The 27,285-nt window shown below is 42.0% G+C and overlaps 1 protein-coding gene across 3 annotated transcripts in view; it reads right to left on the minus strand.

Moving 5' to 3' along the window:
* Positions 1-3,533: 3,533 nt before the first annotated feature.
* The window catches only part of WWTR1 (WW domain containing transcription regulator 1), a 199,231-nt gene continuing 175,479 nt past the window's right edge, over positions 3,534-27,285 (minus strand). For all 3 annotated transcript variants that reach the window (XM_030215722.1, XM_030215721.1, XM_030215723.1), the window contains 3 exons: positions 16,255-16,388; positions 10,528-10,640; positions 3,534-6,939 (listed from right to left, as the gene is read on the minus strand). In XM_030215722.1, coding sequence (XP_030071582.1) covers positions 6,755-6,939; positions 10,528-10,640; positions 16,255-16,388 — 432 coding nt within the window. In that variant the 3' untranslated portion in view covers positions 3,534-6,754. The remainder of the gene's footprint in view (positions 6,940-10,527; positions 10,641-16,254; positions 16,389-27,285) is intronic.

Genomic DNA, 27,285 nt, shown 5'->3' on the forward strand with positions numbered 1-27,285 from the left:
ATATTACTGCCTAACAAGGAGGAAATATGATATTGTCAGGTTAGGGCCCAGTATAAAGTTTTCCTGAATTTAACCCATTTTGTCCTAAGCACTAAATGAGACACTATGGGGGATGTTTACTAAACCACTCTGAGCACCTAGAGTGGGTGTTAGCATGTGGTCGTCATTACTGCGGACCCATGGAAATGGCTTCCACATGCTGAAAATAGCCAGTGCAGTAAAGATCCCATGCTAACTGCTCAGCACAAGCATGGCCAGCTCTGACACCAACACATGGGACAGTGTCGCGACTGCCACTACAATAGCTGCACTTAGCGGGGTCTTTTACATAGTAACATAGTAGATGACGGCAGAAAAAGACCTGCACGGTCCACCCAGTCTGCCCAACAAGATAAACTCACATGTGCCATTTTTTGTGTATACCTTACCTTGATTTCTACCTGTCTTTTTCAGGGCACAGACCGTATAAGTCTGCCCAGCACTATCCCCACCTCCCAACCACCAGCCCTGCCTCCCACCACAGGCTAAGCTTCTGGGGATCCCTTCCTTAAAGTACAAAGGCACAACAGCGTTTTTAGCACGCTCTAAACGCTAGAGACGCCCATAGAAATATGCTAAAAACGCTAGCGTGCCTCACAAAAAGGACCCCTTAATGCTACATCAAAAGTGTGTGTGTTCAATGCAGCTGCGTTACTGGCAGTCCAGTACCATGGTCATGGCCCAAAAGAAAAAACTAAATAACCACATGAAGGTCCCCTCCTCCCCCATCAGCAAACCATTCTTGGCCAGCATCCACCCCTACAAGTAAACTCCTCCAGACAATAACCCCCCACACAATCCAGCCCCCACTAGGATAACCCTGCCTCAACAGATCCCCCCCCCCCTAACACCATATCCAAGGGGTGTCCTAAAAGTCTAGTGGAGCAAGGTGGCAGCAGACCCTCTCCACTCCCATCCTACTAGTTGCCAGGGTTCAAAATTGCTTAGCTTAGCTGAAATTGGGTGGCGGGGGGAAGAGGGGTTGGTGGTTGAGAGGCTAGGATGGGGGAGGGCAGACTTATACGGGGTCTGTGCCGGAGCCGGTGATGGGAGGCGGGACTGGTGGTTGGGAGGCGGGAAATACTGCTGCACAGACTTATATGGTCTGTGCCCTGAAAAAGACAGGTACAAATCAAGGTAAGGTATACACATGAGTTTATCGTGGGCAGACTAGATGGACCGTGCAGGTCTTTTTCTGCCGTCATCTACTATGTTACTATGTTACTATGCATGCTAGAAGTTATAGGCTCCATTTTCAACCCCAGAGGTTAGCAGGGCCAGAATGGAGGGGACTGCTTCCACCCTGCTCCGCTAGACTACCAGGAAAACTCCTGGTTGAGTCCTGGTGGGGGGGATGAATTGGGTAGGGTGCTGGGGGTCAGCTTTATTGGGGCATGTTGATCCTGGGAGTGGTCTGATCTTGGGGAGTGGCTGGATAGGGGGTGGGGGGGTCTTACTGTTCCAGGAAGGCTTACTTCTAGGGGTGGGGTGCTGTCTGGAACAGAATGCTGATTGGTAGGAAGTGGACAATAAAGGTCAGATGGGGGAAATATTCAGTGGGGCGGATGGGGAGAAAGAACCTTTGTGCAAGTGTTTCATTTGTTTTTCTGTTGGGCATCACTGTGCCTGGGGTTCATGTTCCACATCTCCTCAGATAGCGCAGGTGTCCTCAAACTCTCTGCCAAGGGATGGAACATGGTCCTGTGCGGTAAGGGTCTGCCCTGTGTGTTAAATGCAGAGCAAATGCTGGGCATGCCCTCTATATTCACCGCACAGACTTTGAATTTACTTCACCTTAAGTTTAACGACCTTAAGGTGCAGCAAATCCAAAATATTAACTAAACCTTTGCAAACATATCCCTGTTTTGGGTGAACCATAGCCCTTCGAAAGTAAAGGAAGAATTAAGAGTGGGATACATGTGTTGATTCTGTGCTTATGTTGACTATAATGAATCCGCTTCATGTTGAAGCAAATAAATGCAGATGCAAAATGAAAAAGAAAAAAAATGGATTTCAATTATTTTTATTTTTTTCTTGTACAAGATCAAAGACATAAAACCAGACTCAAACTGTGCTTACAATAATTTGATCTGGTTGATTAACTGCATACGCCCTTGTACGCAAAATATTCTAAATTTTAAAAAAATGCACACAATATATCATAACTAAATGAAGTAAATAAAAAAGTTGAAGTACTAACATATCAGTGGATGCAGTACATTAGAAAACAAATAGTTTATTTGATCATCCTTTTCCCAGGTTTACAACAATGTACATTTTTAAAAAATCATTTTTTTTTTGTTACATTTGTACCCCGCGCTTTCCCACTCATGGCAGGCTCAATGCGGCTTACATGGGGCGATGGAGGGTTAAGTGACTTGCCCAGAGTCACAAGGAGCTGCCTGTGCCTGAAGTGGGAATCGAACTCAGTTCCTCAGGACCAAAGTCCACCACCCTAACCACTAGGCCACTCCTCCACAGCTGTCCTCCCCTCCACAATAAAAGTTACATTCTAGTAGTGTTATCAGACTAGATCAGTGGCTCCCAAACCTGGTCCTGGACGCACCCCAGCTAGTCAGGTTTTCAGGATATCCACAATGAATATTTATGACAGAGATTAGCATATACTGCCTCCACTGGGATGCAAATCTCTCTCATGAATATTCATTGTGGCTGGGGTGCCTCCAGGACCAGGTTTGGGAACGACTGGCCTAGACGGTGCATTTTTGTAACATCCCACTGGCACTGCCTTCCATGTCACCAGAATCAATGCATACCTGGTGACTGATAACAGCAGCCCTGGAACGTCTGCATGTGTCTTTTATATTTCACATAAATAGTATCAGCTCAGTAAAACAAAAATGTTCTTTCACATCCTTAAACAACACAGTGAAATAAGGTTTCAAAATGAATTCAGTTTCAAGAGAATTAATATTAACGATTCCATCTAACCCTGGGGTTACATTTACTAAAAGGCGCTACCAAGTTAGAGTGCGCACTACTGTGGTTAACACACATCATTAGTGAATAGGTTGCACTGCATATAATGACACCTGTGGTACATAATGTGTGTTAATGCATGACAATGCAATAGCATCCTGTAGTAAATCTAGCCTTTAATGAGCTACAAAGTTAGAAAATATTTAAAGGGAAGATGGGTTTGTTGTAGGTGTGTCTCATCATCAAGACTGAGTTTTGTGTTTTGCCCGACTTGGTAGACAATATCAACCATGACGGACAGAGGAAATGATCCTCAAGGTGAATTCAGGAAGGCCCAGAGATCAACCTCCCAGTTCTAGCAGCTGTTTCATTCAAATTAACCATGCTTTGCAGAGCATATCTGCTTAACTGTGCAGGTGTTACACAATCAGAACCACATGAAACACCATAACTGAAATGTTATTTTTCCTAAGGTCCCTATGCTCTAACATTTAAGGGGCAAAGGAGAGACTCCACTCATGTTTCGTCAATATAGTCATTGTTATTCTTTCTGATCCTTTAGGTTTTACACCTATTGAGTGATGGCTAAGACTCTCTTTCTCTTCTCCAAGAGCTGAAAACACTGCCTTTGAAGCATCTCCAGCCCTGACCCAGGCCTTGGAATCAAACCTAAGTCCTCCACTAGGCAAGCTCACAGCTCCACTGGGCTTTGCTTCATCCAGTTTGCCCTGCTGTTTTCATAACATTAGGCCTACGCAACAGTAAGGATTACTGCTAAGAGGATTTACCTCTACAACAGCCCATGTGTAGAATCTCAGAATATCTACTAGTTAATAGGTAGACCTAGGCACCCTTGCCTAATAATTTTACATCCTCTATGAGTTATTTTCCTTTATTTCTACTTTAAGAATTGGGCATATATTGCTTTTCATCCTTTCTGAAGACCACATCTGGATATAATTCAACAGATGCCAAGAGCTGTGTCACTTATGTGCATCAAAGGCACCTTCAATGGGTGTTTTCACACTTAAGTGCATTAGGCGCTATTCTATACGATGTGTTAACTCCAAGGGGGGCATAGCATGGGCAAACCATGGGTGTGGTACCAAGTTACACTCTTACCTTGCAGAATACTATCGGTTATGCGTGTCTCTTTGCACACTTAGATAGACCATTTAGATCTGCCACTGACATGTTGTAAGGTGTCATACCTAGATTCTGGCAGCATGGCGTCCCAATGTGCCATTACAGAATTGGCGCTAAGCGCTCCTTTGTGGCACCTAAATGAAGGTTCCAAATGATAGAATTACCCTTATAGTTACACAATCTTAAACTATTACTAGAAAGTTTAATTTGAAAAAAAGAAAAAAACTTAATTAATAAAATGCTCAAACTAAATTGTCTGAACTTCACCTATTGCTTTCTAAGACCAGCTAGTACACTGGGTTCTAAGGGGGAATTTTGCTCTAGATCTCAGATATAACTGACCCTATAACTTGGGAGTTGGTCCTGGTTTTATCCTATTCCGGCTTTAGAGCTGAAGTCCAGACTTCCCTATGAAAAATAAGACTGCATCTTCCTCCATGAACAGTGGCAAAACCTGGAGTGGCTCCACTTGTCTCCTTGGCTAAAATGCTATAAGATCACTCTAGATATAATCCACTTCCAGACTCTTCCCAGATCAACTCTGGTCTATAGTTTAACTACCAGGCAGTACGACAGGAAACCCATCAGCTAAACTGAGGTTTTGATTATGGTGCTTCCCCTATGGGTGTTCAGGGAAACCTCCGCTCCAGTAATAATCTATTCTGGCACCAGTGGAAAAAAAAAACAACCAATTCCTCTACATTTTTTGGTGAGAAAATATGATTGAAAATATCCATCTCCTTCCTGTAAAGTCACTTCATGACCGTAGGAATAAAGATTTCATGCCCTTTGCCTTCTTAAAAGATTGTGCAATTAGTAGTTTGGGCTCCGCCTTTTAATGTGAGGTGCTCAGATTTCTCCCCCAAGAAAAGACTGAAAGATTCATCTAGACAAGTTCCCACACATGCTAATTCTAAATCTGCCAGCTCTTTCCAAATTGCTAATCAATGTCTCCCTCCACAGTGACCTTTGCTTCTGAAACCCCATTATAGTTCTATATGATGTCTCAAACCTTCTACAACTACCAGCTTCTCTTCCAGTTTCATATCAGAGCCTTTCACTTGCCTCCTTCCAACATGACAGAAGAAATCCTTCACCGTCAACAATCCTGGTGTGCGCTGTAGGCTCTTTCTAACAGAACCTGACAAACACACACCCACACAGAGTGCAAAGTCCCTTGCCTGTTATTAAAAAAACAAGAACAAGCTTAGAGATTTGGATTAATAATGCCTCTCACAAAAAAGTGTGTCTTCTCAAGAATGAAAATAAAGCTATTTAAACTAGCCTTCGATTATAAACAGCATGCATTTAACAAACACGTCAGAATTTCAGGTATCAGTTGCATTTCAGATGACCTGCTTGATGCCTGCTCAGTCCCACACCTCAGATAAAGTTGTCTTTATAGATAACATGACAGTTTTGGAGTTTAGGAAAGGAGTGGGATGCCCCTCCACATCTTTCATACCCAATGGCAGAGTGGCCATGGATGGCAAACCAGTCAAAGAAACCTGATCAGTGAATAACTGGTGTTTCTTCTAAGATTAAAAATCACATGGCTGAAAAATCAGGCATCTGCTTACATACTATTGCATTACTCAAACAGCGCCACCTACACCGTCAGTCAATGCTATGCTATTAAAATTAAGAAACACAACATTTTGCTTCTGTTTTTTTGTGTGCTGTAAGCTGACCCCTGCAACTCTTCCCTGATATTTCAATTAAAGCATTTCTGCAAACATCAGGGACCCTGTTGGCTTATATGTATCAACAAAATTTGGTTTGTTCATTGAAATCAGTTACAAAATTATAGTGCTTCACAAAATAAACACGTAAAATGCATTAAAAATAATACAAAAAAACGTAAATCACATTGTTCATAAATTCCATGGTAGCTAGTACCAATCTGGTCTATCTAGCAATATTGTAGTAATTGTTCCTTTCTGTTACCAACACTTTGCTACTTTCAATTTGGAAGTATTTATTATCATAAGCCATACAGTAATATACTGAACAAAAAAAAATCTACAATAGTACTGTGTATGCATGTGCAAATGTTATATAGTAAAAAATATATATATATAATGGGTAAAGTTCAATTAAAAACTACTTTTTACTCCCTATACAGCGAAACCTTATTAATATCACAAAGATTTTTAAAGCTCAAGTTAAATAGGTAAAAATGCATTTGGTACTATTGCCATAAATACAGTTATTGGACTGTCTGGATCCGGCTGATTCCGTGCAAGTTTTCAGAACTAACCTGCTCTTCACATGCCAAAGCACTGGGCCAGCCTCACTGGCTCATTATTTAACCCAATAACCATGTGTTTCATCTCATGGATATAGAAAGAGTAACTGTACTTCTACGCGAGCAGTAAAGGATACAGACCTCGCAGATGTAGAAGTCGTTCTCTGGAATATTACGAAAAAAAAAATATATATATATATATTTTTATATATATATGTAAGTGACCAATGAGATCCAGCCAAAGATGAAAATTACTAAAAAAATTGTAATATATCAAGAGTCACTAAGGCAGCAAATTGGTTGTCGGATGGTTTTCTCGTGCTCTACCTCCACTTCAAGAAATGTTGGATACTGGAAGGTGAACGGATTTAAGACCACCCATTACAGCCAAGTAAGGAAAGGCTCCGTTTTACTAAGTACTGACTCCACATCGTTGAAAATAGGGATCAGGTCGTCGGTCTCCAGGGTGCCCAGATCAACATTTGTGCCCGGGAGAGAGTCGAGGAAGTCTGGGAAACGTGTAGGCTGTGGGTTCATATTCATGACCGGCTGTACTACGGTCTCGCCTGTAAGAGAATATGATATTGCAACAGTTCATTCTCACGTTTTACATACAGTGTATAATGTAGCAAATCAGTTCCCCCCCAGGGCTCCCTCCTCCACTAATGTGAAACGGCTTGTGAAAATACCAATCACCATCCTGCTCCCAGGACCTGTTGCCTAGCAGTGGCTTATATATCATCCTTCCAAAGGGAGGCTCATTTTTCCACTTGGAAATGAATGTCTATGTTCCTCTCTCAGATACCAAAACATCTGAAAAAGGGGCTGTGAGAACAAACACCCCTCTTCCCCACCTGAGAAATTCAGGGTTTCCACATGCTAAGTGTTATAAAAATTTCATGCTAGGCCTGGTGCATGCAAAACTTTCAGTTCAAAACTAACGAGAGTGGTAATGCTATATCATGCAAAACAGCGTATTAATTATTCATTTTGCAAAAACCAGTGTGTGGAAACAGTTCTATATGCCAGTTTTGGGGGGGGGAAAAAAAAGAAATCACATGGAATTTGTCTGTGAAGCTCAGTTGCACATTACAGCACAGTCTCGATTATCTGATGTAAATGGGACCGAGCCGTTTTTGGATTAAGTGAAAAGTCGGATAATGTGGAAAACAATGGTAACCCCTTAAAAAAATGCACAGAAAACATATTTATGCATAAAGAACAGGCATAGGATATCTGTATTTAAAATACAGTATTAACACTAACCAGAAGGCATGTGAAGCCAGAAAACAGGAAGAGAACCTGCGCACTTCTTATCAGCAACGTGATGTGGTCCCCGGGGGGGTGGGGGGTCTGCCGGATGGTCGGATTAGCGAAGGTCAGATAATCGAGACCATACTGTACTTTGCTAATATCCAGGGCTTTTTTTGAGGGGGTACCGGCAACTTTTCCCATTGTTTGCTAAAATTGATCCATGGTCCCCAAGTTTTAATGAAACAGCTCGATTGTGCCTTGTTGTAGATTCTGTGACTGGTTGCAGGGGGCCTGGCTATTTTGGGGTGGGTCCCTCAATGATCACCCCACCCCTGAAGGGTGGCCTGGCATTTGAGTACTGGCACCTTTTTTGCTACAAAAAATGCACTGCTAGTATTTATCATATTATCACTGGCAGCCAGATCACCATCATATTACAGGTATAAAACAGCTGCAGCCACTTATCTTGAGCACGACTGCATAACGACCTGAATAAAGTCTTTTTGCTGTTCTCACTTTATTTAGATAGTTACCCAGTTAGCGGAATGAATATTGCCACTAACCAGGTAACTCCCGACTCTGCCACGCGTATCGGACGCACACCAAAAATGAAATTACTGCAAGAGCCACGTGGTAACTCTATTTTGGAATGCAGTGGGTGCGCGTAGACGCTTATGCAGCTTAGTAAAAGGGCCCCTTTTACAAAGGCACACTAGCGTTTTTAGCACGTGCTAAAAATAAGCGTGAGCTATACGCTAGAGACACCCATTTATTCCTATGGGCGTCTCTAGAATTTTAGCAAGCGCTGATCAATAAAATCTATTTTATGTTGCGGGGCGTGTCTGGGGGGACAGAGAGTGGGAGTGTTCTGCGCTAATCAATTAGCTTACATTACCACATGCTGATTAGTGTGTGCGCCCTTACCACCTATGTAATGAGTGGCAGTAAGGGCTCACATGTGGACCTGTTTTAATGCCACACGCTAATGACAAAATTAGTGTGTAGTCATTAATACCAAAAACAGGAATTTCGGCCATTTTACCCTTTCGGCCTTAGTGCATGGGAATGACCCGCTTAGGGCCTGAGTCTATATATGGCGCCTAAAATTAATGCGTACTAGGCAATCACGCCTAAGTGTATTCTAAATACCGTGCGTAAATGTACGCACGGTATTTAGAATACACTTAGGAGCAATTCATGCAAATGAATCTACAAGCATCCATTTACACCAATGAAAAGCTGGTGTAAATCCCTACATGTAAGATTTATGCGCACTGGCCCGTATTTTATAACGACGCATATAAATATTGGAATACCCACAACATGCCCATCTCCATGCCCCTTTCTGCTCATGCCTGTTAGAATTTAGGCGCAGTACATTACAGAATATGCTTAGCAATGTACGCGCATAAATTCGAATTTTTGGCAATCAGTGCTTGTTATTACTTGTTAAGTGCTGTTAACAATGCTTAACAGCTTATTAAAACAATTAATCTACAAACATAGTTATATAAAATATGCCTAGGCTTACACACGGAAAAGAAAGTAAATGTAGGCACGTTATATAGAATCCGGGGGATAAAGGCACACTAAGGGCACGTTTTACCACTGTCGGTAAAAGGGCCCCTTAGATTGGAAGCCGTCCAACGCAGCGAAATACCTAAGTGTATCTGAATACAACTTGTCTTGAGCTACTATTGAAAAAAGTAAGAGCTACATTCAAATAAATAAATAAATAAAATGAGGAGACTTAAAACAATATCCTTGAATGTATAACACTTTGGGGTCCTTTTACTAAGCCGCGTAAGCATCTAAAATGGAGTTAACCACCCAGCTACCACGTGGCTCTTGCGGTAATTTTATTTATGGCGCGCGTCCAGAAAAAAAAAATCATTTTTATTTTCTGCCGCACGCCCACTACGCGCACCGAGTGGCATTTGAAAACGCATAGGTCATTACCATCCTGTTACCGCATGAGAATTTACCACTAGATCAATGGCTGGCAGGTGAGGTCTCAGACCCCAAATGGACGTGCGCCAATTTTGATTTTGCCGCGTGCCCATTTTCCGCAAAAAAAGGCATTTTTTTTTTGCAGGCGCGCTGAAAAATGGATCTGTGCGCGCCCAAAACATGAGCCTTCGCTACTGCAGGCCATTTTTCAGCACACCTTAGTAAAAGGACCCCTTATGTGTCTTCTAAGAAAGTTTGTCAACTAATGGCTCCCAAATGACAGAGAATTGTGATGGACCATCTCACCATTTGGCTGTGGCCCTCTTCCATCTCTCGGCAGACAATGTGACCAGGGGCGTATCTGTAATGGGCCACGGGGGCCAGGGCCCCCGTAGATTTGGCCCTGGACCCCCCCTACCAACGGCCCTCGCAACCCCCCTCCCGCCGCCAACCTGCCATCGCCTACCTGTGCTGGTGGGGGACCCCAACTCCCACCAGCCGAAGCCTTCGTCCTTCGTTCGTTTGTTTTGTTCTGAGTCTGACTTGTCTCTGACGTCCGGCACGTCCACAACGGACGTGTACAGGACGTCACAGACGAGTCAGACTCAGAAAGAACAAACGAACGAAGGCTGATGGCTTCAGCTGGCGGGGGTTGGGGTCCCCCACCAGCACAGGTAAGCGACAGCGGGCGAGGGGGTCGAGAGGATCGTTGGGCGGGCGACAGTTGGAGGTGGTTCTGGGGGCCGGGAGAGGGGGTGGCGGCAATGGTGGCGGGGGTCGCCGGGGGTGGGGGGAGGCTAAAATGTGCCCCCTCACCTCAGCTCTGGCCCCCCTACCGGCGAAGTCCAGATACGCCCCTGAATGTGACGCTTTATTGCTTTGTACAGAGGCACAAAAATTAATATAAAGATTTTTAAAATAATCAATATGCTTTATTTATTTTACGCCACCTGTGTCCATCTCATCCACATTGCTCAGAAAATCTTCAGGAGTGGTAGGTATACTGTAGCATCCTAACCCCAAGCCACTGTCTGTGCTCTGTTCTCTGGAATGGAAAGGTCCGCTGGAATTGAAAGAAAAATGACATTTCAGGAAAGATTCCGACTGCTGGATGAAGGGGCAATACAACAATCGAAAAACTAGCATCAGACGATCAAGCCTGTGACAAAGTCTGGTGTCGCTTTTAACTCAAAAACAAACTTCCTGCTTAGCGCTTTTTGAAAGTAGTGTACGGGATTTTCTGTTCACAGCTATCACAGTCTTGTGGAAAAGAAAACAAAACACTTTTTATTCTCAGCATCCAATGATTTATTACAGTAGCAAAAAGTAAAAGTTCAAGACAGTATTAATCTAACCTTAACATTTTGGCCACATTCTATTAAAAACCAGTAATTAAAGTTCATAGTTTACTTTTGCCTCAATATTCATTTCCACAGCTCAAGTGGAGGAGTGGCCTAGTGGTTAGAGTGGTGGACTTTGGTCCTGGGGAACTGGGTTCAATTCCCACTGCAGGCACAGGCAGCTCCTTGCGACTCTGGGCAAGTCACTTAATCCTCCATTGCCCCAGGTATAAATGAGTACCTGTATATACTATGTAAACCCCACAGAAATGCAGCATATCAAGTCCCAGTTCCATTTCCCTATTTCAGATTCTACATGGAATGTTGCTACTATTGGAGATTCTAGATGGAATGTTGCTACTATTGAGATTCTGTTGCTACTATTTGAGATTCTACATGGAATGTTAATGTTGCTATTCCACTAGCAACATTCCATGTAGAAGCCTGCCCTTGCAGCCGCGCAGGCTTCTGTTTCTGTGAGTCTGCAGACTCACAGAAACAGAAGCCTGCGCAGCTGCAAAGGCAGGCTTCTACATGGAATGTTGCTAGTGAAGGAGTCGCCTAGTGGTTAGAGTGGTGGACTTTGGTCCTGGGGAACTGGGTTTGATTCCCACTGCAGGCACAGGGAGCTCCTTGTGACTCTGGGCAAGTCACTTAATCCTCCATTGCCCCAGGTATAAATGAGTACCTGTATATACTATGTAAACCCCACAGAAATGCAGCATATCAAGTCCCAGTTCCATTTCCCTATTTCAGATTCTACATGGAATGTTGCTACTATTGGAGATTCTAGATGGAATGTTGCTACTATTGAGATTCTGTTGCTACTATTTGAGATTCTACATGGAATGTTAATGTTGCTATTCCACTAGCAACATTCCATGTAGAAGCCTGCCTTTGCAGCTGCGCAGGCTTCTGTTTCTGTGAGTCTGCAGACTCACAGAAACAGAAGCCTGCGCAGCTGCAAAGGCAGGCTTCTACATGGAATGTTGCTAGTGAAGGAGTCGCCTAGTGGTTAGAGTGGTGGACTTTGGTCCTAGGGAACTGGGTTTGATTCCCACTGCAGGCACAGGGAGCTCCTTGTGACTCTGGGCAAGTCACTTAATCCTCCATTGCCCCAGGTATAAATGAGTACCTGTATATACTATGTAAACCCCACAGAAATGCAGCATATCAAGTCCCAGTTCCATTTCCCTATTTCAGATTCTACATGGAATGTTGCTACTATTGGAGATTCTAGATGGAATGTTGCTACTATTGAGATTCTGTTGCTACTATTTGAGATTCTACATGGAATGTTAATGTTGCTATTCCACTAGCAACATTCCATGTAGAAGCCTGCCCTTGCAGCCGCGCAGGCTTCTGTTTCTGTGAGTCTGCAGACTCACAGAAACAGAAGCCTGCGCGGCTGCAAGGGCAGGCTTCTACATGGAATGTTGCTAGTGAAGGAGTCGCCTAGTGGTTAGAGTGGTGGACTTTGGTCCTGGGGAACTGGGTTTGATTCCCACTGCAGGCACAGGGAGCTCCTTGTGACTCTGGGCAAGTCACTTAACCCTCCATTGCCCCAGGTACAAATAAGTACCTAAGCCGCATTGAGCCTGCCATGAGTGGGAAAGCGCGTGGTACAAAAAAAAAAAAAAGTACGTTGTTGAATTCTTGGTCAACTTACTCAATGTGTATTATTTTGACTCCTCTTTTTTTTTTTTAAATTACACTGTGTGTTCTGCTTCAGCATTATTTTTTTCCTCCCCCTTAAACAAGCTGTAGACTAGACTTTCCCAGGCTGATTAGGCTGTCCTTCACTTTAACTGCCAAGACAATGTTTCAGTGTTAAAGGATATAGTTATTCATCCTGTATTAACATTTAGCCTTGAAGCCATCCTTCCTTCCTATGTAAATGGAAAAAAAAAAAAAGATTCAGCGAAGGAAGCAGATGTCTCAACTATCTTAATCTATCAGGGACACTCCAAGTTTCAAAATTTCAGTTTTTGCTATATTACGAGGCCAATATTCAAAGGACAGAGGGGCCCTTTTAGTAAGCCGCGTAAGCGTCTATGCGTGTGCAACACGCTGCAAAATGGAGTTACTAAGCTGCACTAAAAAGTGGTTGGCAGTAGTTTTAGCGAGTGGGTTTCTCGCACGCTCCTGCCACTTTTTACCATGCCATAAGTACATAAGTAATGCCATACTGGGAAAAGACCAAGGGTCCATCGAGCCCAACATCCTGTCCACGACAGCGGCCAATCCAGGCCAAGGGCACCTGGCAAGCTTCCCAAACGTACAAACATTCTATACATGTTATTCCTGGATATTTGTGGATTTTTCCCAAGTCCATTTAGTAGTGGTTTATGGACTTGTCCTTTAGGAAACCGTCCAACCCCTTTTTAAACTCTGCCAATGTAACCGCCTTCACCACGTTCTCCGGCAACGAATTCCAGAGTTTAATTACGCGTTGGGTGAAGAAAAAGTTTCTCCGATTTGTTTTAAATTTACTACACTGTAGTTTCATTGCATGCCCCCTAGTCCTAGTATTTTTGGAAAGCGTGAACAGACGCTTCACATCCACTTGTTCCACTCCACTCATTATTTTATATACCTCTATCATGTCTCCCCTCAGACGTCTCTTCTCCAAGCTGAAAAGCCCTAGCTTCCTTAGTCTTTCTTCATAGGGAAGTCTTCCCATCCCCGCTATCATTTTACTCGCCCTTCTCTGCACCTTTTCCAATTCCACTATATCTTTCTTGAGATGCGGCAACCAGAATTGAACACAAAACTCAAGGTGCGGTCGCACCCATGGAGCGATATAACGGCATTATAACATCCTCACACCTGTTTTCCATACCTTTCCTAATAATACCCAACATTCTATTCACTTTCTGAGTCGCAGCAGCACACTGAGCAGAAGGTTTCAGTGTATTATCAACGATGACCCCCAGATCCCTTTCTTGGTCTGTAACTCCTAACGTGGAACCTTGCATGACGTAGCTATAATTCGGGTTCTTTTTTCCCACATGCATCACCTTGCACTTGCTCACATTAAACATCATCTGCCATTTAGCCGCCCAGTCTCCCAGTCTCGTAAGGTCCTTCTGTAATTTTTCACAATCCTGTCGCGAGTTAACGACTTTGAATAACTTTGTGTCATCAGCAAATTTAATTACCTTGCTAGCTACTCCCACAATAGGACTTTTCCTATGGCCTTAAAAACCCCTGTTTTCAATGGAGGCAGTAAATGGCTATGAGTTAATAAAAACATAGGCATGCGGCCATTTACTGCCTGAATCTTTACTGCTTTGGGCACACCTCTCCCCCCCCCCCCCCCCCCCACTAGAAAATAAAATGTATTTCTGGGCGTGGGAAACAGCGCGTGATGAACACATACTATCACCGAGCGCCAGGGCACGCCCAATGGTAGTGCTGTTTTCCCATGCAGTAGCCCTACCGCCTTTTAGTAAAAGGGCTTCTTAGACTCCTAAATATAGGAAAAGAAATGACAGTACTATATTTAAGAGCGTAGGAAGATTCTCAGTTGAACACTTAGGCACCCAAGTTTGGCTGAAAATAGGGGACGAATTTAGACACCTAGGTGTCTACATTTAGGAGCTTAGGGCTTAGAATTCAAGCCCGCATGGCCAGCAAATTCTACACTGCTGAGCACCACAGGCAGAATCAGATCCAAATATACAATATGGACCTAAATACTCGGGTCATGCAATACTGCCGGCCAATATTCAGACAGGCCCCTGGATAACTGCCCAGGTAAAGCTATGACAACCTTTTTGCTGTCCTATCATCACCTGGGCACTTCGCCAGTTAGCTCTTGGAGTAGCCTAGTGGTTAGTGCAGTGGACTTTGATCCTGGGGAACTGAGTTCAATTCCCACTGCAGCTCCTTGTGACTCTGGGCAAGTCACTTAACCCTCCATTGCCCCTGGTACAAAATAAGTACCTGAATATATGTAAACCACTTTGAATGTAGTTGCAAAAACCTCAGAAAGGCAGTATATTAAGTCCCATTTCCCTTTCCCTATTTGAGATTCTACATGGAATGTTGCTACTATTGGAGATTTTAGATGGAATGTTGCTACTAATGAGATTCTGTTGCTACTATTTGAGATTCTACATGGAATGTTGCTATTCCACTAGCAACATTCCATGTAGAAGCCTGTCCTTGCAGATCAGCAACGCGGCCGCGCAGGCTTCTGTTTCTGTGAGTCTGACGTCCTGCACATACGTCACAGACTCACAGAAACAGAAGCCTGCACGGTCGCATTGCTGATCTGCAAGGGCAGGCTTCTACATAGAATGTTGCTAGTGGAGGAGTAGCCTAGTGGTTAGTGCAGTGGACTTTGATCCTGGGGAACTGAGTTCGATTCCCACTGCAGCTTCTTGTGACTCTGGGCAAGTCACTTAACCCTCCATTGCCCCTGGTACAAAATAAGTACCTGAATATATGTAAACCACTTTGAATGTAGTTGCAAAAACCTCAGAAAGGCAGTATATTAAGTCCCATTTCCCTTTCCCTATTTGAGATTCTACATGGAATGTTGCTACTATTGGAGATTTTAGATGGAATGTTGCTACTAATGAGATTCTGTTGCTACTATTTGAGATTCTACATGGAATGTTGCTATTCCACTAGCAACATTCCATGTAGAAGCCTGTCCTTGCAGATCAGCAACGCGGCCGCGCAGGCTTCTGTTTCTGTGAGTCTGACGTCCTGCACATACGTCACAGACTCACAGAAACAGAAGCCTGCACGGTCGCATTGCTGATCTGCAAGGGCAGGCTTCTACATAGAATGTTGCTAGTGGAGGAGTAGCCTAGTGGTTAGTGCAGTGGACTTTGATCCTGGGAAACTGAGTTCGATTCCCACTGCAGCTCCTTGTGACTCTGGGCAAGTCACTTAACCCTCCATTGCCCCTGGTACAAAATAAGTACCTGAATATATGTAAACCGCTTTGAATGTAGTTGCAAAAACCTCAGAAAGGCGGTATATCAAGTCCCTTTCCCCCCCCCCCCCCCCCCCATCTCCACCCCTGGACTGCATCAGTGCTAACCAGATAGTGCCACAGCAGCCTCCCAAGACTTTCAGCAGCATGATCCAGTTATGGGGCACCGAAAATCCGGGGGTCACCTGATCAGCAGGATTTAATCAGGCACGAAGCCTCTCCTGCCTGGTTAAATTGTTTAAAATATTTAACCCTCAGCTTCTTTGAATATCGAGCCCTAAGATTTTATTTTCCTGATTTAACATCAATAATAGACTCAAAATAAACTAGTTAGTTGGGTGTTAAAAAAAAAAAAAAAGAAAGAAAGAAGCAAAATCTTGACTCACCTGTTAAGGAAAGGATCGGAGCTGTTATTTGTTACAGATCTCATGTCCTGGGTCATAGCAGGTGTGTTCACAGCAGTCTGAACCGGAGCCATGCTCTCGGACTCCATAGGAAGTTGTCTACACAAAGCAGCCTCCTAGAAGAAAGCAGAACATTTCATTATCTAGACAATGCAAATGGGAAACAGTTCACAAGAGTTTCTTATATAGCATATTCTTGCCTGAGAGAGAAACATTTTCAAAGGGATTTGCAAAGGTAACTGAGGGTTGTTTGATATATTGCCTTTCTGTTTACATATTAACATACAGGTACCTTTTCTGTCCCTAGTAGACTCACAATTTAACTTTTTGTACTTGGGGCAATTGAGGATTAAGTGGCTTGCTCATGGTCACAAGGAGCACTGTTGGGAATCAAACCTGGTTCCCTTGGTTCTCAGCCCACTGCACTAACCATTAGTCTACTCCTTTACTGTCAATACATTTCCAAGACTGGAAACTGCCATCCCCTCAGTGGCTACATCTAGCTATCAAGTTTCACAAGGTGGCTAGATTGTGCCACAAGAAACAGGAATGGTGCCAAGGATTGAGGGGAGGGAAAGTACCCATGCAGGGGAAGGAATGCATCTGCAGTGAGCGTCAATCCTTCCAGCTATCCCAAGGGCTGCAAACACAGTAACACAGTAGCATAGTATTTAACGACAGATAAAGACTTGTATGGGCCAACTAGTGTGTCCAACAAGACAGCCAGAGTTGAATCTGGCACTCTGTGTAGGTTACACTTGCTCATGATTAAACACTGTCATCGTAAACAGGCAGCCAGAAAATGACCAGCTTGCCAATCCCATATAGGTAGTTATATGATGCAGTCTTGGAATATACCACCACAATACCACTAATTTCAACCTTAAAATGTCTTCCCATCCCCCACTACTAACTAGCTTAATTTATTTATGAATATCAACCTTATGTCATCTTCCTCTACATACACTAATCCTGATTTTAAATGTGTCACTTTTGGGGTACAAAGCGTAGAGGTCTACCCAGTACTGGTCTTACTTCCCAACTTTTGGAATTCCTAGTGAAGTCCACTATAGCCTTGAAACAGCACCTTCGCATTCCAAGCCTCAGTCTAGCTGACATTCTGATGACCAAATCTAGGAATGACACTAGGGTCCATTTGCATGGAGGTTCACAGCACTTGGGGGCCACCGGGCTCTGAACATAACAATAGCCATACTGGGTCAGACCAATGGTCCATCTAGATCAGTATCTTGCTTCCAGCAGTGGCCAATCCAGGTCACAAGTACCTGGCAGTAAAAGCACGTTGATAACGCCCTCCCTTTATGAGGAGCTTTACAAATTAGCAATCTTTCTCTTTTTTTTTTAAATGGATTTATAAGCTTTTCATTGGCTCTAACAGTAAGTTATGTAAATTCTTAGCTAAAACATTTAAAAATCTTTGAGCAATCATTTTAATCGTCATGTCATTTCAATAAAGACGTTGTCAGTTATCAGCCTATGCCGAAAATATTCAATGGAACTGACAGGGTTCATGATTTTGTAAAATAATAACCTGTGAGACCAAGATAAAAGGAATTTCTCTTTCAGGTTACAGGATATTTTCCCAGTAGAAGAGACATGCCACCTTGCTGTGCCTGTCGGTACATTTATTTATTTACTTATTATTATTATTTTTTTTAATATTTCACACAATCCTAAATTCTAGGCGGATCACAAATCAACAAACAAAATGTATTTTTTTTTTTTTAAAAAAGGTCTATAAAAACAAATTGACAATACAATTTAAAAATTCAATGAGCGTGTTTAGATTTTCAGAAAGCTTTTGACAAAGTTCCTCATGAGAGACTCCTTAAGAAAATTAGAACGGTGTAAGATAGGAGGCAATGTCCTTTTGTGGATTAGGAAATGGTTACTGGACAGAAATCAGAGGGTAGGATTAAATGGACATTTCTCTCAATGGAGAGGGGTGAATAGTGGAATGCCACAGAGATCTATACTGGGACAGGTGCTATTTAACATATTTACTAAGCTGCAGTAAAAGGGGCCGTGTGCTAACGGCGGCCATTTTTGCCACACACCGAGGCCCTTTTTAACGCAGCAGGTAAAAAAGGCCAAAAAAAAAAGAAATGGCCATGCAGCAAGACAGCACTTACCACGTTTGGCCATATGGAGGTGAAACCTCTCAGATGGCGGTAACTGCTCCTGCGCTAACCCAGCGGTAACCAGGCAGCATGCGCTGCTGCTCAATTACTGCCAGGTAACTGCTGCAGTAAAAAAAAACAAAACAGGGATCTATTTTCCCTAGCGCCAGAAATGCCACGCGATGGGGGTGGAACTAATGCCAGTGCCCGCGTTAGACGGCGGTAGTTCTGGCTTACCACTGCTTAGTTAAAGGGCCCATGAATGTCTATCACAGTCCATGGTGCATTGGAAGTCTGTGGTACTACAATATCCCTTACTTTCAATTATTGTTCACAAAACTTCTATTCTTTGACTGGTGAACTGGCAGTGGTATATGAAGACCCATCATCTTTCTGCCAGCCTATGAAATCCTCATAAAAAGGCAGATGAATATGTCAACTGAAGACAAACAGGTGGCCTTCAAGCTGAAAACACCAGCAACATATTTTGTAAAGATCATCAATTGGAAAACAGAGAATTTTTCTGCAGATGAATTATGCAAATCAGCAGGCTACAAAAAAGTTCCAATCTAACCCTGTTTAATCCACACTGCTGTACTTGGGTGCTACAAACAGCCCTTCCTCACTTTACAAACCAAAATAACCACACACTAAATTCAAGCTGGCTCTGAGACTTAGATGAAGCTGGAGACACCCCTCCAGCAACAATTTTGTTACATGAGACTTCTTTATGTTTCCCTAAAGAACAGCTGATGGAAAATCAAAGGCAAATAGCTATTTCTGCTCAAAGCTTTAAAATGCTTGGCAGCCTAGCTGACAGTGAAGGGTGGGGGGGGGGGGGGGGGGGAGAGAGAGAGAGAGAGAGAGAGAGTACTGGAGGGAGGAAGAGGAGGGGGGCAAGGATATATGACAAGTGAGCTTCAAATGAAATGCTTAGGGGTCAACCAGAAGCCAGAAACGATACACACTCTAAAATTCATTCTGCACATGTTTTCCTTCATGCTTCTGGTAGGAATATTTGAGGGTTTTTTTTTTTTTTTTTTAAATGATAAACTAAGTTTTAAAAATGTATAAATTTTATTTCATTCCTGCTACTCTTTCTGTTGTAAATGTAGCAATGGAAAAAGCTTGCATGAGTCTAACTGCTCTTTGTACATTGAAATAATCATCAGACGCCTAGTAAATAAAGACAGACCTCGATTCACAAGATGTTCTTAGACTAAGATACCTGCAGTATATTCACTTTCACATTGATCTCTTCAAACAAATAAATACCAGAAAAAACACAGACAGATTGCCATTGTTGACTTTTAGTGGTAAAATCAGGAGTGTTTCTCAGAGGCACTGAGAATATCAAGATGTTATTTCCTTATCTCAAAGATTTTTGCTATTACTTTTCACTGTGTATGTTCACATGCCAGATTTGCTTAAATCTGAGACTGAGGAGCTTGTGGATCTAGTTTTCCTTCATCCATCTATAGTACTATGAAGTGATTGCCAGATCTTACATGCTCTAACACAGGAGTAGAGATAGGCCTACAAACTGGGAAAAAAATCTTGAGATGTACAGTTGTGGTCGTCTTTAAAATTAGATCCACAAAAAGTGTTAAAAGTGGTCTTCCATTAGGTTCTAAGAAAAGGAGTGGTGAAAGAAATTGCCTGATTTTCTCAGCCATGGGGTACAACTAGACTCTTGTCTGTCTATCCCATTCAAAATGATCAATATTGTAGATCTGGTACTCTTAACAGCGCACCTTCATTCTATCCAATCAGAAAAGCTGGTATTATGACCTCATCCTTTGTTCTTCTGCACTGTAAACAATAAAGTCATTAATCTGAGACAATGGTCTTTATCTGGAGATTGGAGATCGGCAGAGTAGCTTTCTTTATCTTTTCAAAATTACAATTTTACTACACAGGCTACAAAATCCAAAAAATTGGTACTGAAATATTAAATCACTCTAAATTACATACCAATGATACCAATTTAAAAATTAGGGCCCTGTTTACTAAGGTGCGCTAGTGTTTTCAGTGCATGTACAAAATTAGCATGCACTGTGTAGGCGCCCATAGGAATACTGTGGGCGCCTACACAGCGCATGTTAAAAATGCTAACATGTCTCTAGCGCTGCTTAGTAAACAGGGCTCTTAATCTTCAAGAAAAATACATTTAAATACCTTTTATTCCAATCTTATAACAAAATCAAATTATTCTTTTGCACAAAAATCCCTCCTAAAATTCTAATACCTTATAACGATTTTAAATCACACTCACTCTCATTTACAAATTCTACTAACATTTTATTTATTACTCACAAAATTGCCATATGAAGAAACTTTTAGCCATAAACTGAAGTTCCTAAAAGGTAAACCAGTTCATCAGAGCTTATTCAAAACATTTATCAATACGAATCTCGAAAGGCAAACTTCAAGTGTTGTCTGCACTGATTGTGCTGACCATGCTGAACTTCCGTTCTTCCAAATATAAATATAATAACTCTCTTCTTGCAACTGGAAGACAACCTCAATAACCAATACAAAGTCTGATGTATCCAAAGGACATTTCCTCCATAGGCAAAAAGAAATATGAGGAACTTCTTAGGATCATAATAACTTCCATCCACTAAATACTAATGGTCTCAACACAGATCCATACTTCACTGCTGCATCATCAGGAGACCAAAATGTTAGACTGCCAAGTCTCCGGTGTGATTCTAGACCCGCTTCCCCCTCATGGCGTTGGGTTATGAGGTATTAGAATTTTAGGAGGGATTTTTGTGCAAAAGAATAATTATTTTATTTTATTATTAGATTAGAATAAAAGATATTTCAGTGTATTTTTCTTGAAGATTAATGTTTTAATTGGTATCATTGATACATAATTAGCCTGGTTCAAAATTACCAGTGGAATTCAGCACTATGAACATGATTCTAAGGAGCACGTGGAAGGCACGTAAATAGCAGTAAATGAACTCACAGAAGACTGCCCAGCAGAAAGTATATACCATGGTTTGCTAGGGTGTACTTTGCTGGTGGGCATGTGCATGGGTGGAATTTGGGTAGGTGTGGGAAGAGTACACATATACACAAGTAAATTACAGAATTCTATCATTTACACTCACAAATGCTTATATCTAGGTGATATAAGAGATTACACCTTAAAATAAACACGCTTCTTGCTGTCTGAACTACAAAAATGATAAACGGGATAGGACAACTTCCCTATAAGGAAAGGCTAAAGTGGCTAGGGCTCTTCAGCTTGGAGAAATGGCTGAGGGGAGATATGATAGCGGTCTATAAAATAATGAATGGAGTGGAGTGGAATGGAATGAGAAGTCATGAATCACTTGTTTACTCTTTCCAAAAATACTAGGACCAGGGTCACAGAATGAAGCTACTACTTCTTCACTCGTGTAAACAAACTCTGGAATTTGTTGCCAGAGAATGTGGTAAAAGCAGTTAGCTTAGCTGGGTTTAAAAAAAGGTTTGGATAATTTCCTAAAAGAAAAGTCCATAAGCCATTATTAAGATGGACTTGGGAAAATCCACTGCTTATTTCTAGGATAAGCAGTATAAAATCAGTTTTACTCTTCTGGGATCTTGCTACGTACTGGAGACCTGGATTGGCCACTGTTGGAAATAGGATACTGGGCTTGATGGACCTTTGGCCTATCTTAGTATGGCAATGCTTATGTTTTTCGTATTCTGCAAAGAAAAATAAGCACCTTAAAAAAAAAAATAGACTAGGCTTAAAATAGGCCTGTGGTAAGTACCCTGTTATAGAATTACCCTCCACATGCTGAAAATTCAGTGTGAAATTTCTTTTTTTTTTTTAGAAGTGACAAAAACATTAGACTTAGTCTATTCCATCCTCTATTTCTGCTCCTAATCATACATTTCCTCTCAGGTTTACTCTCAAAAAGGATATTCCACATGGTATTAAACTTTTTTTTTTTGCAATAGAAGTTGCACATTTATTACTTTGATTAAACCCTGTACCTCCTTTCCCTTTTGATTTTTTGGCTCTTTATGCCATACTCACATCTACATGCATCACTTTAAATAACTGGAGAGGGTTCATTTAAGATTTAATATGTCATTAATGACAACTGGACAGATTTCAGACACGCTAAGTATTCACATCTCAAGAATCATACACACATGAGAATAAAAAAAGCAAATCAATGAATTTGCTTGTTTTATCAAGGTGAACGGATAGAAATATATATATACATTTCTGTGAGCTTCAAGATCTTCCCTTCACAGCTTCCATACAAAGTTCTCTTGAGAGAGCAAAGTTAGATAAACATTGAAAAGCTGCTTCTTACTCATTTGAATACTACTTTTCCTTAATATTTCCCATCCCCCTCTCCTTTGAAAGGAAAAAGCATTCAGTCAAAACTGCAGACGCTGCACAAGTCCAAACTAGCTTCACACTCACTATTTAAAGTTTAGAAGCAGCTGGGTTTCCACTCAGCCTATAATTTTTCCAGATGAACTACTATAACCCCAGCTCAGGGAATTAAGTTTCTCAGCTAACCACCAATTGTTCTACTGCAGAAAAGGGCCCAAACTCAGTAAGCATGATTTCTGGGTGTTTGCAACTCCCACCAAACTTTTAAGATTATCTTTCATGAAGAGCAGGCAGTTTAGGTGTTCATGTGTCTCCCTAACAACTTATAGAGTTAATGCTCAAACAATTTGTCTGGTTTACTACTACTAGTACTACTTATCATTTCTATAGCACCACTAAACATGAACAGCACTGTACAGTAACATGTAAGAGACGGTCCCTGCTCGACAGAGCTTACAATCTAATGAAGACAGACAAACAGGACAAATAAGGGATAAAGGAATTACTTAAGGTGGTAATAACAAAACAGTGAATAGGAGTTTACTTCAGGAGTTAACCACATAAAGTTTTACATTACAATTTATGTCATGCAAGGTTCCACGTTAGGAGTCACGGACCAAGAAAGGGATTAGGTGTCATCGTTGATGATACGTTGAAACCTTCTGCGGCTAAGAAAGCAAATAGAATGTTAGGTATTATTAGGAAAGGAATGGAAAACAAAAATGAGGATGTTATAATGCCTTTGTATCGCTCCATGGTGCAACCGCACCTCGAATATTGTGATCAATTCTGGTCACCGCATCTCAAGAAAGATATAGTGGAATTGGAAAAGGTGCAGAGAAGGGCGACAAAAATGATAAAGGGGATGGGACGACTTCCCTATGAGGAAAGGCTAAAGCAGCTAGGGCTCTTCAGCTTGGAGAAAAGGCGGCTGAGGGGAGATATGATAGAGGTCTATAAAATAATGAACAGAGTTGAACGGATAGATGTGAAGCGTCTGCTCACGCTTTCCAAAAATACTAGGACTAGGGGGCATGCGATGAAGCTACAATGTAGTAAATTTAAAACAAATCGGAGAAAATGTTTCTTCACTCAACGTGTAATTAAACTCTGGAATTCGTTGCCAGATAATGTGGTAAAGGTGGTTAGCTTAGATGATTTAAAAAAAGGTTTGGAGTCGGACTGCTTCCTAAAGGAAAAGTCCATAGACCGTTATTAAATGGACTTGCGGAAAATCCACTATTTCTGGGATAAGCAGTATAAAGTGTTTTGTACATTTTTGGGATCTTGCCGGGTATCTGTGACCTGGATTGGCCACTGTTGGAAACAGGATGCTAAGCTCGATGGACCTTTGGTCTTTCCCAGTATGGCAATACTTATGTGCTGCCAAATGGTTCTTTTTTTTTAATGTCACAGCAACTCAAGGTGTGCCCAAAAGATAATAGGTCAAAGAGAAGAGTGGTTGGGTTAAATGTAAATGTTGAAGTCTGGTCAAAAAAACTGGTGGTCTATAGCTAAATGGATAGGTGTGGCATGATCTATGCTCGGCTTCCCCTATCTCATCTTTAAAAATTACTATCTGTCCAAAATACTTCTATTTATGCCCCAGTGCACGCTTGTCATTTTGATTGCATTATTCCCTACTTTCTCATCAGCATTGGCTCCCCATTAAGTATAGAATCCAACACAAGATTCTGACTTTGATCCATAAAACCCGACATACTAGTACCCCCTTCCTTTCTTGCTTCTCCGTTTGTACCTTAGACACTCTCCAGGACTCCGCGCGCCACCTATCAACACCGTCTTGCTATGCCTTCCACTTTTTACTGTTGTACTCAGTCTACCAGGCAAAGTGTGTTCTTCTATGTGGACCCTTCCTTGTGGAATTCTCTACTGGTCCAACTCCATGCTGAGCCCTCTTATGTTAAATTCCATGCTGCTTTGAAGACTTTCTTTCCAAGCATTTCCAGGGGTCCAGGGCTCATGTGACCTACCTCAGCAGTGATCAGAAATATAGAAACAGAGAAAAATGTAGGCAGATAAAGGAGTATATGGCCTATCCAGTCTGCCTATTCATGACATCTACTCTCCCTATCACTCCCTTAGAAATCCTATGAACTTGTCCCAAGTGCTCATGAATTCAGATACTGTTTTCGTCTCGACCACTTCCACCAGGACGAATTTATCATCCTTTCTGTGAAGAAGTATTTCCTCAGGTTACTTCTGAGTCCATTCCTTTTCCACCTTCATCCTATGCCCCCTCATTCCAGACTTTCCTTTCAATTTGCAAGACTCGCCTCCTGTGCATTTATGCCGTATAGGTATTTAAATGTCTCTATCGTATCTCCCCTCTCCAACCTTTCTTCCAAAATATACATATTGAGATCTGTCTGTCCACATACATTTTATGACGACCACTGATCAGTTTAGTAGCCACTCTCTAGACTAACTCCATCCTATTTATATCTTTTTGAAGGTGTGGTCTCCAGAATTGTACCCAATATTCTAAAAGGGGTCTTACCAGAGTCTTATACAGGGGCATCATCACCTCCTTCTTCCTACTGGCTGTTCTTCTCACTATGCACCCAAGCATCCTTCTAGCTTTCACCATCGTCTTTTCTACCTGTTTGGCCACCTTAAGATCTCCTCATTTGTCTCTCTCTTTCTCTTTTTTCTTTCCTGTCTCTTTTTTTGTAGTTCTTTTCCTATTTTTAGAATGTAAACCACTTTGATTGTTCATATTGAAAGGCAGTATAATCAAGTGTCAATTAACATAAGTTAAAGATAACTAAATACAGATAACCAGTGTGGTATGCTCGATAGCACATCACTGTTTTCACAATGGCTGAACACTAGGGTTGTTTTTGTATTGTAAACACTGGATGTTGGGTTGAAAATGTGGTATAGATGTGAAATAAACAGAGGCCAACATTTAGCAGCAGGCTACTTGGTTAAGATATCTGATGTGGTTCAAGTCTGTTCTGGATTAGATACCTGGGACAGGAACTCTTATCTTTATGAGTAGGACACTTACGTACTATTTACATGGTTTATTTATGAGTTTAAATTCAAACCTTCTCTATAGGCTTCTTATAAACTTTCCACACTTAACGTCTGATACTTATGTAGTCATGTGCAAAATTAATCAGAAGTATTTACCTCAAGTCTTAACATTTACCAGAGCTTTCTTTGATGTCCATTGCAGTCACACCACTGTCTTTCAGGTAGTAAACACTGCTCCGTGCAAGTTACTCAAGTGCCTTTTTGGAAGCCCAATGCAGTCACACCACTGCTGGGTGGGTAGTAACCTCCACTTTGTAGATTACTCCTAATTCCTGTACTACCACGAAAACCTCTGTTCACTAACATTTGGCACACTATTTATTTATTTTAGAACATTTATACCCCACTTTGTTCCACATAAAGCAGACTCAAAGTGGCTTACAATGTACTGATGAATCAATTACAATTAAATTAGAGAGGGTAAAAGGAACAGGGGAAGAAGTGAAAGGGAAGGGAGGGGAAAAGAGTCTAAAATGGACGGTGGAAATCCAGACGCTGAGATGGATCAGAGTGGCTGGAACAGCTCCCAGCTAGGCACTGTTGTAAGACCCAGCGAGCGCAGTCAAAGTGCAGAAGAAGCAGCAGTATGCGGCCTGGAGAGTGGAGGAGGTCACCGGAGGCAGACGACAGCAGCTGGAGGCGGACAATGCCGCAGAGGATTAGGGATCGCAGTCTGCCTGAATTAAAGGCAACAGCCCCCCGCAACATCCAACAACTCAAAAGGAAGCAAGTCCCCCACAAGGTGCAGCTATGCCCAAAAAGACTCCCCAACACGAAGTAGGCCTTGATGCCCAGCAGCTGGCAACAAGCAGCGTAGTAGACTATTGCAAAAATGTTCTGTTAAATCCCACTCTACTCACTGGCTATCTACCGCAAAGCCCACTGAAATTCTATAACTTGGTGTCAACACTTAAGTGCATCATAGATGCATGGCAGATATGCACATAAATGCACTAGGCGCCATTCTTTAAACTCATGCCTAAATGCTATAGCATTAACTGCAAGGGCGTGTATACTTGGGCAGACCATAGACGTGTCTCCAATGTACGCACATAACTGTTCCTATCCCCACTGTTAGTTCTTTCCGTTATTTAGGGGTTATTCTTGATTCACAGCTCTCCTTTGTCCATCAAATTTCGCAAGCTCTTAAGCGGGGCTTTTTCTCTTTGCGTCGTCTCTATGCTATCCGCAATTTTCTGCATTTTCAATCTCTTCACACATTAATACACGCTTTTGCCATTTCTCAAATGGATTACTGCAATTCTTTTTATTGTGGTATCCCTGAGTCCCAACTACGCTGACTACAAACTTTGCAGAATACCTGGGCTCGTTTTCACTTCAGGGTGAAAAAATTCGAGCGTGTTTCCCACTTCCTAATCCAGCTGCATTGGTTGCCTGTTGAAGTGAAAAAGTGAGCTAGTTTTGAAAACACTTTCCTGCATTGGTAGTAATTCT

This window comes from Microcaecilia unicolor, chromosome 10 (genome assembly GCF_901765095.1).
Source record: "Microcaecilia unicolor chromosome 10, aMicUni1.1, whole genome shotgun sequence".
Taxonomy (NCBI): Eukaryota; Metazoa; Chordata; class Amphibia; order Gymnophiona; family Siphonopidae; genus Microcaecilia; species Microcaecilia unicolor.